This window comes from Miscanthus floridulus, chromosome 2 (genome assembly GCF_019320115.1).
Source record: "Miscanthus floridulus cultivar M001 chromosome 2, ASM1932011v1, whole genome shotgun sequence".
In the NCBI taxonomy this organism is placed as follows: Eukaryota; Viridiplantae; Streptophyta; class Magnoliopsida; order Poales; family Poaceae; genus Miscanthus; species Miscanthus floridulus.
The window spans coordinates 19,264,260-19,276,583 of record NC_089581.1 but is presented as its reverse complement, the minus strand read 5'-3'; the positions used below and the strand labels follow the sequence as shown (position 1 = coordinate 19,276,583).

The 12,324-nt window shown below is 44.3% G+C and overlaps 1 protein-coding gene across 1 annotated transcript; it reads left to right on the top strand.

Moving 5' to 3' along the window:
* Nucleotides 1–1,512: 1,512 nt before the first annotated feature.
* On the top strand, nucleotides 1,513–10,411 carry LOC136519050 (uncharacterized). Its single transcript, XM_066512726.1, has 16 exons — nucleotides 1,513–1,977; nucleotides 2,426–2,785; nucleotides 2,944–3,084; nucleotides 3,234–3,366; nucleotides 3,465–3,578; nucleotides 3,670–3,818; nucleotides 4,459–4,551; nucleotides 4,677–4,737; nucleotides 4,870–5,202; nucleotides 6,428–6,554; nucleotides 6,641–6,740; nucleotides 7,439–7,508; nucleotides 7,580–7,732; nucleotides 8,371–8,466; nucleotides 8,937–9,253; nucleotides 9,686–10,411. The coding sequence occupies exons 1-16, from the start codon at nucleotides 1,915–1,917 to the stop codon at nucleotides 9,875–9,877; spliced, it is 2,502 nt and encodes an 833-aa protein (XP_066368823.1). The 5' UTR covers nucleotides 1,513–1,914; the 3' UTR covers nucleotides 9,878–10,411.
* Nucleotides 10,412–12,324: the final 1,913 nt, after the last annotated feature.

Here is a 12,324-nt window from a genome sequence, read left to right as displayed (position 1 = left end):
CATATTAAACAATTTCACTAGGAATATAAGCATTTAACGAAACTTCATACTACTACACACAACCTCAGACCTAAAAACTAGCTACCTAAATTAAAAATAAATTCACTAACCTAACTATCCTAAATCACTAACTATACTAAATCACTGACTATCATAAATCAATAACAATTCTAAAACCCTAACTATTCTAAATCACTAACTATCCTAAATCACCAATTATTCTAAATCAATAATAATTAAAATAGTATGGAATCGAGAGGGAGGTACCTTGGTAGGAGCGGACGGCCTCAACGCGCCGGCATTCGTGGCGCGGTCGGCGCGGGCGGCCATCCGTCCGGGCACGCTAGTGCGGTGCTGAGGCGGGCAGGTGGGATGGCGTGCGTGCGGATGGACGGGCTCGCTCATGATATTTATCTGGCCCTGCCGCGCCATGCTCCGTGGCCATGTATGACGCGACACAGGCTTTTGGCCGCGGCATAATGTGGTCAAAAACGTTAGTTTTGAAAAAATACAAAATGTTAGATTTAAAATTAGTTCTAAAAAAATGTTAAAATTAAAAAAAAAAATTGTGCCCGCCCCGTCACCCATCCAGCTGCTAGTGCTCCGCATCATCCATCGAGGGCGACGGTGGAAACTGGTCGGTCGTTGCCTCGTGGGCGTCACACCCGATCGCCGACGGGGTGCGCTGTGCGCTGTGCGCGGTGCCGGTGGTGGTGGTGGTGGTGCCGATGAATCGCGAAGCGTGGCGTGGCGGTCGATTCATCCGGAGCCGAGGAAAACCCCCAAGCAAAGCTCGTTTCGTACGCCGGTACGGGCAACTGTTGATTACGAACTACTGCACGTACTCCGGTGCAGGTTTAAAGACTTTGCGTAAAACTTGTTGGTGTGCGGTGTGCCTAGTTGCTTTAATTAATTTCTTCTTCAGAACGGGCCAACGGCGTGCTTAATTAACGGTCAGTCTAAGTGCAGGATTTGCAAGATGAGTTTATTTTTTGGCAGGGAAAGAACAGTACGGCTTCGCTGTCAGGGGTTTTCGTGCTGCTTTCATCCTCCATCTTTGAAAAGACAGGAAGTTAGGGGGCCGCCCAACAGAATCTGCCGAAGGAGATCGCAAAAAGTTCAAACGAGTTGAGACCTGCGGGCTGCCACCGTTGCCGGCTCGCCGCAGCGGTACAAAACAACCGATACGGCTCCGCGTCTCCGCCCGAAACCCCGTCCCGTCCGTGCGGTACGGCTACCCCAACTGCCGGGCTGGCCGGACCGGTGGCACGCGGCCGCAAATACGGCACAGCCCCGCGCCCTTTCTCCCAGACCTCTGCATTCTCCGGTAGGGTACAAAATGCTGCGGACAGCGAGAGGACGGAGACAGAAATACTAGTAGTACGTAATTAAATGCTGGAAATCCTTTCCCCCGGTTTAATTAGCCTTATTGTTTAATAATACAATCTCGGCTCTGTTGGCTGGCTGGCTCTGTCTTTCTCTCCTCATCACTGTCCCCTCTCCTGCTTAGTAGCCTTCACGACTAAATCCACCACCACTCCCGCACACCTCACCTCCCCTCGTCGCCTTCTCCCCTTGCCCTGCCCTCTGCGCCCGTTGGCGTTGGGCGGGCAGCCAGCTACTTCCCGCGGCTCCACCAAACCCTAATCATTCCGGCGCCGCCCGCGCGGCCGGCAGGCCTCGATCCGCTCCAGCGGCCGGCCGCTGAGGCCGGCTGCGGTGGTTGCGCTTGCGCTTTCGCGCGGGTCCCGTGGGGCTCGGCGCACGCGGCGGCGCGGCGCGGCGTGGGCTTCAAGGCGGCGGGCGCAGGCGGACGGGTGGATTTGCGCGGGCGATGACACGGAGGCTCGCGGCCGCGGCGTCGCGGGCGAGGCCCTGAATGGGAGCGGCTGGGCGCTGCGGGCGGCTGCGTACATGGAGGCCGGGGCACCGCCCCGCTGCTGGCGCGGGAGGGTGCTTTGGCTCGTCAGCGTCGAGGTGAGCTGCTGCCCTCGATCCGGTACGGGTTTGGCGGGCGTCGGGAGCTGAGTACTCGGAGCAGATTTGGGGCGGAATGGTCGGGAAACCTTGGGGGTTTCAGCGACCTCTTAGCGAATTTGTATGGGCTGATTCGCGTCTCGTGTTTGGAGGTTGATTTGGGAGATTTGGCTTCCTGCTGCGTAGGGTTTTACTTTTTCTCTGCGCACTGTTGGCGCAACGACCAAGTTTCGTCTGTCTCAGTCTCTCAAAGCTATTTTTGGATGCTTGGGGCGTGACCAAGTTTAGGTACAGCAGGGTTTGATCATTCATGTGGATTTTTTGACGTTTCTCTCTCTGTTTGTGAATATTTGGGGTTCTTATAAGTTGCGGTCAAGTACCATTGGATGGAGCAGTGCTTTTGGATTGATCTTGATGATTTTTCTTCCATTCTCTTCGCGTGTTGCAGATTGTGTTGGTTCTAGTCTGGACTCGAGGAGCTGGTGCGGATTCTGGTGAAAGCAAAGCATTGTTTCCACAAGACGTCGAAGCTGGAGAGAAGGATGCCTACCTTAGCCACTCCTGCATCCATGATGAGATACTACATCAGCGGCGACGAGCTGGGCGGAAGGAGTACTCTGTCATGCCACAAGTGTACCATGAGTCTCGGGGGAAAGCGGAGCGTGTAAGAGGACGACACTTGTTGGGTGTGTCGTCTTGGCGTGCTCCACAGAAGAATGACAGGAAGCCAATACGGATATACCTCAATTATGATGCCGTCGGGCACTCGCCCGACCGGGATTGTAAAAATGTTGGCGACATCGTGAAGGTCAGTCTGTCACATTATCTTTCTCGTTGCGCCAGCAGCTATTTTATCTGAGTAGTAGAATTGAATTTGTTGTTTCTATTTGGTAGCTTGGCTACCCCAACTTGCTTGGGACTGAAAGGCTATATTGTTGTTGTTGTTGTTGTTGTTGTATTTGGTAGCTTGGCGAACCTCCTGTACCATCAGCTCCAGGAACACCTATATGCGATCCTCATGGCGATCCACCACTGGTGGGAGACTGCTGGTACAATTGCACCCTTGAGGACATAGCTGGGGAGGACAAAAAGCAACGTCTCCGGAAGGTGCAGTTCTTGTGCTTTTGTTGTCTCTCAGCAGGTTCAGTTAAAAGCATACCGAACACACTCGACTGCCGTAGAAGATGTAACTTTCATATCCCCATTTCCATGTTTTGCTGACTTCTGTTTTGTTGTTGAATGGAGTCATTTAACAGGCACTGGGACAAACAGTAGAGTGGTTTAGAAAAGCTCTAGCTGTTGAACCTGTCAAGGGGAACCTACGGCTCAGTGGGTACTCAGCTTGTGGTCAGGATGGAGGTGTACAACTACCCCATGCTTATGTTGAAGGTAATTTTCAGTTTTAATGAATCAGTTTACCAATCTTGCATTCTTGCCTGCTGATTGCCTGACTCTATATTGTCATGTGAATCTCCCCTCAATTGCAGACGGTGTTGCTAATGCTGATTTAGTCCTCTTAGTAACAACTAGACCAACGACAGGTAACACCCTTGCATGGGCTGTGGCCTGCGAACGTGACCAGTGGGGTCGGGCCATTGCAGGTTTGTGAACCAACTCAATTATGTACAAATCCACTTGTCAGGAGTTTCTAGTGTTGTTCTGACCCTACCTGTATTCTCTTTCTGCCTTTAGGACATGTTAATGTGGCACCGCGTCATTTGACAGCTGAAGCTGAAACATTACTTTCAGCTACTCTAATACATGAGGTTATGCATGTTTTAGGGTTTGATCCTCATGCCTTCACACATTTTCGTGATGAAAGGAAAAGGAGACGTGGTCAGGTATAACAATATATTTCCCACTTTATTCTTGTGATATATTTTCTTTTGCTTAAAAGAGACCCTAATGCTCAGCATTATTACCTTATTAAAATTTGGGCTGCAACACTTCAACCTGCTTTTAATGTTTCCGTGACTAAAGCGCTAGCAATTCGACGGGCGATGTCAACTCTGTTGGTTTGTTGAATAATCTATTTGGCAGTTACCATATAGTGCTAATACGAGGGCTTACAGTCAAGAGGACAAGCCTGAGAATGGTTAAATGAATTTAGCTTACAGGTGCTTATAAGTTGGAGTCTTGGGAGTTATGTGAAGATTTCATTGGTCTGTACAGGAAAATCTGAGATTGTTGAGTGTTTATGCTATAATAATCGCCATGACTTGGCTTCTGAGATAATAAATATAAGCAAGTTGAGAAAGGCCTATAAGCTTCGTCACATGTTGGGCAACCAGTTCACGATGACATTAATGGTAAAATGTATGCCGGCAACTCAATGATTGCTGAAGAATTTGAGAACATGACCTCCTTACTTCTGTGTGGATGTTTACTGGACAAAAAGAATAAAATTCCACACAGCGTGGCATGCTTAGCTTAACGACCAATATTCTTCTCTAATCTATGTTTATCTATTTGTTCCTTCAGGTCACTATTCAAACTTTGGACGAAAAGCTTGGAAGAATGGTTACCCGTGTTGTGCTACCACGAGTTGTCATGCACGCGAGACATCACTATGAAGTAAGTTCTAACTAAAGATGTGATAAAAGTTAATTGAGTCATTAGTGACAGTTAATTAGTTTCATTCTCCTTACTTAGGAAAGCACTTTATATAAACTAACCATTTTTTTTTTGTCTTGTGCTAGGCATTTTCCCAAAACTTCACTGGGTTAGAATTGGAAGACGGGGGAGGCAGGGGCACCTCAGGTAGATAACATGAGTCCTTTATAGTTTTTTATTTTTATTTTCTTTCCTTTTTTTTGCATTCACTGATATATGTCTGCATCGTGCAAGTTTCTGAACACATTCATTTGTTTTTCGCATTTGATATACTATTAGGTTCACATTGGGAGAAGAGGCTCTTAATGAATGAGATCATGACTGGGTCAGTTGATACAAGATCAGTGGTTTCAAGGATGACTTTAGCATTACTGGAGGACAGTGGATGGTATCAAGCTAATTACAGCATGGCAGAACATTTAGATTGGGGTCGGAATCAGGGAACAGAGTTCGTTATATCTCCTTGCAACTCATGGAAAGGGGCATACCATTGCAATACAACTCAACTATCAGGATGCACATATAATAGGGAGGCAGAAGGTTACTGCCCTATAGTAAGCTATAGTGGGGACTTGCCCAAATGGGCTCAATATTTTCCCCAAGCCAATAAAGGTATGCCCAAATGTGGCGTATGTTATTACGTTTATGACATTAAACAGGATGCTGAATTATATTAAATGGAAACTTCACAAAAATTCAACTTTTTTTTTTAATTCTATTAGTTCTTACACTCCTTTGAGTCCTTTCTAGTTTAATTAAAGCAGAGGCCATAGAATACAAGGAATTGTTTTGTGTGTTCGAAATGTATACAAAATTTGGTTTGAGTTGTAGGGATCAAGGTAACTTGATTAAGATCAAGGCTAAGATTTGGTGAAGATAGTTAGACGAGATTATTGTTTGCACATAGTTGGTATTTAGCATAAAGTTGTCATTATGCGATGTATTTCTGAATAACAAAATCTAAGAAGTTCTCAAACCATGGTTGGAATCGATCTTGAGCTCTAGCTGGGTTTAACGACTCAGGGTATTTTTTGGAATTGGTAGATCTATAGGGGGTGGATGCGGGCAGATCTGCATACCCCCCCCCCCCCCCCCCCCCCCCCCCCCCACCCCCCCTCACCCACACACGTGTTAAGTGTATGAAGGCCCATATACTATAGGCCCACATAGCCCATGAGGCTCTCTATATATAGTCCTCTCCACTTGTGGAGTGATTATCTTCTCAAATCCCCAAGGTTAGTAACAACACGCACAGAAAAAAGGGACATGATTGAATGATTGATTCTTAATTTGTTTGCGCTGTTGGAATCCTTTAATCAACACTATCATTAAACACCATTATTTCACCTCATGTGATATCCCATTTATAAACAGTAGCCACAATGGGGCCTTTATAGACTATATATCCACGTTGAATAACAGAATGACAAAACTCATCACATATGTAAGTTTGCACAGATATCTTCTACTGGGTTATCAACCCTTTCCACAAAAAGAAGGAAAAAAAGTGACAAGTAACACCTTTTACTTGCATGGTTCCGAAAAAATGATGAGTGGTGTGCAGCCACCTAGCAGTGATTTATGGTGCAACGACAATTATATGGTAACAGGCAGAGGCACCTGTTTCTAGTATATGGTCTAGTGAATCAACCTGTATATTTTACATTGCTTGTTTGTGCCCCCTTGTTGTAGAGTTTCTAGACCCAATGCTCCTTTTGTGATATCTTCAGTTGCTATGATTTCTGATCGTCTTTTATTAACTGGATTTGATGTCTGAATTGTAGTATGCTGTACTTATTCTCTTGCATATATCATGTTCCGAATTTGATGTCTGCAGGTGGTCAGTCTTCATTAGCAGACTACTGCACATACTATGTTGCTTATTCTGATGGTTCATGCACTGATGTAAATAGTGCACGGGCGCCTGACAGAATGTTAGGTGAAGTGCGAGGAAGTAATTCGAGGTGACATCACCTACAAACGATTTGGATATATGCACAACTACATCCACTAGTTGTGTTGTAATAATTTTGAATTTGTTAATGAGCAGGTGCATGGCCTCAACTCTAGTGCGAACTGGGTTTGTACGGGGATCTATGACCCAAGGAAATGGCTGTTATCAGCATCGCTGTACGAATAACTCACTAGAGGTGAATACACTTCACTCCATCAGCTGACACTTGAGTTTCCTTTGCATTCCCATTGTCTTAGGTTCCTTTTCTGCTGAATTCTATTTTTATTTTCTGCTCGAATGTCTTTATTAATTGTGATGTGCATTGTGATCACCATAAGTATAGGGCCTGTTTGGATCCACCAACTAAACTTTAGCTGGCTGCCTGGCTAAATTTAGCTGCTAAGGATCCAAACGGCCCAGCTAAAAGACCAGCTAAAGTTTGGCTGGGTTTAGTTGCTTCAGCCCAGCTAAACGCAGCTAAAGTTTAGCTGAGTCTATTGGCTGGAGGATCCAAACACCCCAGCTAAAGTTTAGCTGGGAGAACTTTTAGCTGGCTAAAGTTTAGCTTTGAAATTTTAGCTAGCTATAAACTTTAGTTGAGTGGATCCAAACAGTGCCATAGTTGTACGAGTGGTGTGGGGTTCTTGAAAATATTTAACTCTTCTTAATGGAATGCTACTCAGTTCTCCTGCGTATTCGAGAAAAAAAGTACAGTTGCATGCCTTAAGAATTTGGGGGTGATTATTGAAGATGACCCTTTCAACAGTTTAAATAATTGGGTTTTCTACTTTTGAAGTTTTGAGTGATATTATCTTTACTTTTTCCTGGTCGAGTGCATTGTTACATCTGATGTCAATTTAGAGGTGCTGTGTTCTGAAACCCATGCTTGTTTAGGTTGCTGTTGATGGGATCTGGAAGTCATGTCCACAATCCGGTGGGCCTGTTCAATTTCCAGGATTCAATGGTGAGGGTTGTTACTTAAGGTGTATCAGATCAATTTGTCTTTTTCTCATAGAAGTTATTTTTGCTCTGAAGGGGAATTAATTTGCCCGGTGTATCATGAGTTGTGTGCTACTGTACCAGTTCCAGTGACTGGCCAATGTCCAAAGTCCTGCAGTTTTAACGGTGACTGCATTGATGGAACCTGTCACTGCTTTCCTGGTTTTCATGGTCATGACTGCAGCAGAAGTGAGTATATGTTTTCCCTTGGCTTCTATTTCCTCCACAGTGACATCGGATGTGTGTTTTTCTTCTAATTATCACTTTCTTTGAAACTTCTCTAACGTTTTACTATTTCTGTATTAAGAAGATATTATTCCAGTCACTAATGATCATGAAAATTGTATAATATTAGGGAGGTACTTCAATGACAAATCTACAAATATTGATTTTTCACATGATAGATTTAAATATTTGTGTATTTTAATGGTCAAAGCTGTTGTCAATTTGTCATTGAATGTAGAAATTCCAAATTGGCATCTACTTAGGAAAAGGGTATCTTAAAAATAAATGAGTAGCTTAGGTCAAGCAATTCGTCACATAGTAGCTTAGGTCAGGAAATGGCATTTAGGTTTCTGTTGTTTCGCTCCATGTATTGTCATTTGTCAACCAGGATGAAAGAAATAGGCGGCATGTAAGTATCTACCACTTTTATCATTTTCAGTAGTGTGAACTACACACGATGTGTTTATCCTTGCAAAATTGATATCGTGAATTAGATGATACAACAGGATTGTGGTGTTCATAAACTGTTGAAAATTGCAGCCACCTTGAAGTGTTCATTCCGTTATACCTTACAAATTCACTATTGTTGGTGTGGTGGACAGGATCTTGCCCAGACAAGTGCAGTAACCATGGTATATGCAAAGCTAATGGGATCTGTGAATGTGAAAGTGGATGGACAGGGATTGACTGCTCAACAGGTGAAGCTTTTACTACTGGTTTCTTCTTACTACTCTCTCTAGTTACAAAAACACGTTGATGAGGATAAGATTTGGTCAAACCTTGAAAACTACAACGTCAAAATTTTTTACATCATTTAGTTTGGAGACATGCAAAATATGTGTAGATTTTTATTGGAACATACTTGCAAAATATCATAAATTTGGAGGATTTTAAGAATATATCCTAGAAGATATTATTGGTCAAAGATATACATAGAAGACCATGCGAAGTCAAATGTGACAAGCATTGTTGGCTGGAAGGGAGGACATATTTACGTAGTGATGGCTTGGTTGAATTCATAAGAATATAAGATTTATGACATTGTGGAATGTTTTGCTTGACAGTTGTCATGTTGGGGTAATGGATTTTGAATGAAATAAATGCCTTATCTTCATGTTGTTCTTATTCATGTAAGCAAGAAGTAATTTCCTCCTTTCTTTTTATGCAGCGGTTTGCGATGAACAATGTAGTTTACATGGAGGGGTTTGTGATAATGGTAAATGTGAATTCCGTTGTTCAGATTATGCGGGCTACACATGTCAGAAGGGTTCTGCAATACTGCCCAGTCTGTCAATGTGTCATGATGTACTTGTTAGAGATTCAGAGGGGCAGCATTGTGCGCCAAGTGAACTCAGTATACTGCAGCAGCTTGAAACTGTAGTTCTGGTGCCAAATTACAATAGATTGATGCCAAGTGGGCGGACCTTCCTTAACTTCTTCAACAATGCCAATTGTGCAGCAGCTGCAAAGCGGCTAGCCTGCTGGGTACTGCTTTCTTTGACCATTTCTCTTTTTACATTTTTATCATGATTTTTGCTGAAGTTTTTTTTTTCAAATACTTGACAAACTTAAGCTTGCCATTGCATACTCATTTCTGGATTAGGCTTTTGCTCATTGTTGCTAAATAAATTCATGAACACACTAGATGAGCAATAGGTAGCACTGTCTAGCTTGTGTTAGCTACTGGTGCTACTAAGCTATACTTGTGTTAACTACCTGCGCACGAGCACTCTACTTAAACCGGTATAACTAGCTAGTGAGATCTACTTGTCAGTAGGTATCCTTGATCTTTGTCAAGTGCTGTCAATCATGTCACTTGAGTCATGTGAAAAACAAATGTTAATGTTAATATGATATCAGCAAATCTATCATCTATCAATGAATTAACTTTGCCTCTGATCGAACTTCTCGTATCAGATCTCAATTCAACGGTGTGACGAGGATGGAGACAACAGGCTCCGGGTATGCTACTCTGCATGCGAATTGTACAATACAGCTTGTGGAGCGGGTCTGGATTGTTCAGACCAGACCCTTTTTAGCAAAAGGGAAGAAGAAGAGAAGGGTGTTCCATGCACAGGATATGGTGAGAAGAAGTCTTTCTGGCTATAACATCGCTGAAGCTTATTCCGTTATGGCTCTGGTAGAAGCTCAGTGATTGTGTAAAGTATATTTGACAATGTTCCACCCCATATTCTTTTTCTTTCTCTTCTTTTTTCCCATTTCATCCACTACTTCCCAATTGTAGGATACGGGAAGTAAGCGGTCCATTTCACCTAGGCACCCGAAGATGGGCTGCCTGGTGTACAAGCTATGTTGGAGTGGGCTCTTTGTTAGTAGGTTAGTCTGGCATGAAAAGGGGAGTGGGGAGCTGGTGGGAAAGTTGGATGGTAGATTTTTCGTTTTCACCGCATCAGAATTAGTGAACGGAATGTAAAGGTTGATGTGTGAAGGGCGGGTATGGTGGAAGCGGTAGAGTCTTACCGTCTGTGACTGTAAGGTTCCGGGTTCGAGTCGTGGTCTTCTCGCATTGCATAGGCAAGGGTAAGGTTTGCCACTGACGCCCTTTCCCTGACCTCGTATAGAGTGATAACTCTCTGCACTAGGTATGGCCTTTAATATAAAGGTTGATGTGTGTTGTTCTCACTCTTTACAGAATCATTTCAATGTGAGCCCTTGTGTTGTGTCATGTGCCCCATGCGGCCATGGCCCATGTCTTAAGCTGTCGTTGGCTTTTATGATATTTGACGCATCCATGGCCAACAGAGTGGCAGTGGCCCGACCTCGAGGCCGCGGGGGTCTCGCCTAAGGCCGTGGGCTCTGTCTTGCCCGACCTTTGGGTACGGGCTCCGTCTCGTCTGACGGGGACCCATATAGCTGTCAATCACTCCAGGTCCAAGTGTGTGGGTTTGGGTCAAAACTCTAACACAGGGAGGAGACTGGCACGTCTTGATGTAACCCGTGGCCATGACGGGCCATACCTGAGGATTCACATCAAGAACAGTGTCGGGCGTGCTGGTGCTGTTCTGCCTAACCCTCGCACGAACGCTGACAGGCGCGTCAGTTCATCACGACGTCCGTCGAGACGGAATGGAACGCCATGACCGGCAGATGACGTCTGCGCATGGCGCCAGTGACGAACATGGTCTCGACGTGGAGCCGTCTGTGTTGACATCTACACGATCGACGGGACCCCCATGAAGGAGAAGAATGACCCGATGATCTTGGAAGCCTTCTTCTCTATCTCGTTCTTCTCATTTTTCTCCACTGTAACCCGCGCTTTCCCTTCGCCTATAAAAGGGGAAGCAGGGCGCCCAATGAAGGAGGATCTAGATCCGCACGGGATCGAACCACGAGATAAAAATATAAGAGCACGATACGAACACACGGCTGAGCAGCGATCGAGCTCTTAGCACTCGTTCACTCTTTCCACCAAAGACTTAGGATTCTTTTCCTCTCTTGTCCGTTTGTAACCCCTACAGCAAATCAAGTGCCGGTAACACGAGCAACAACAAACTGGACGTAGGGACGTTCCGCCCGAACTAGTATAAACCATTGCGTCCTCCTAGCACACCATCCGAGCCAGACACGCAAATACAAATTTACTTGTCGGTGGTCCAAAAACACCGACAACAGCTCTCTTTGTTGGAAAAGGTACATATACTACTATGTTGGAATAGTCATTTTAGCAGCTCAACTATTGCCTAAGGCTCAAATTCGTCCCTGACTGCTTTGAAAATAGTTGTTTCAATCATCAAACTTTACTTTTGGATCTAATTTCATAACTATCAAAGTGATCGTTTTAAACATTAATTTTCAGATTCAATTTCATCTATAAACTATCAAAGTTATTTTAGTATTGAGACTTACGCTCAACCTCACCCCTCGTTGATTGTACGTGGCATGCCACGCTGTCGTGCCTTGTCAACTCTAGCACCATCCAAGTACGGCTACTTTGTCAATTCAAGAGTACAACTTTTAATGTATATATAACCACACCAACCTGCCCAAAATAGCAGGCTGTCATATACTCATATGAGTCATCTCAAATATATTTTAGACAATTTTGTTAAAAATTTAAAGCATGAATGTAAATTTCAATTCTAAGGTCCAGCTTTAGACATGGGATCAAGAAGTAGACATAATACTTTTGCTATCACTGAATTGTAATGGATGAATTTGGAATTTAAAGCAATTAGATTGGAGTAGACATTTGTGATTTGGAATTAGATTTGGATTGGATGTTGACCTTTTTACAGAAAAGCTATATTTTGCGTGTGTGATTCTTTGCTTTGGCTCACACGAATTTTGTGACCGTCAGATCTGGCTCTGGCGCAATCTCTGCCCTTCTTCATCCCCCCGTTGGCCATTTGCGTTTTGCTCTCTGCCCGGTCTGGCCCACTTGTTAGCTCATTTTTGGGAAATGCGCGTATTTACTGTTTTGAGCTTTTCATTTCCTTTCCCCCTGCCCTTTCGTCTCGCCCACATCGCTGGTGGTGGCCTCTTCGTCGGCGATTCGCCGTCGTTGGTGACTTCTTCCAACATTTCTCGATCAGATG

What these genes read in the sequence shown, in the direction of transcription:
- LOC136519050 (XM_066512726.1), top strand. Translation starts at nt 1,915, where the DNA reads ATGGAGGCCGGGGCACCGCCCCGCTGCTGGCGCGGGAGGGTGCTTTGG. An exon ending in GGAAAAGGAGACGTGGTCAG is followed by an intron (nt 3,819 to 4,458) that starts GTATAACAATAT and finishes TTGTTCCTTCAG; the next exon opens with GTCACTATTCAAACTTTGGA. An exon ending in GGGAGGCAGGGGCACCTCAG is followed by an intron (nt 4,738 to 4,869) that starts GTAGATAACATG and finishes ATATACTATTAG; the next exon opens with GTTCACATTGGGAGAAGAGG.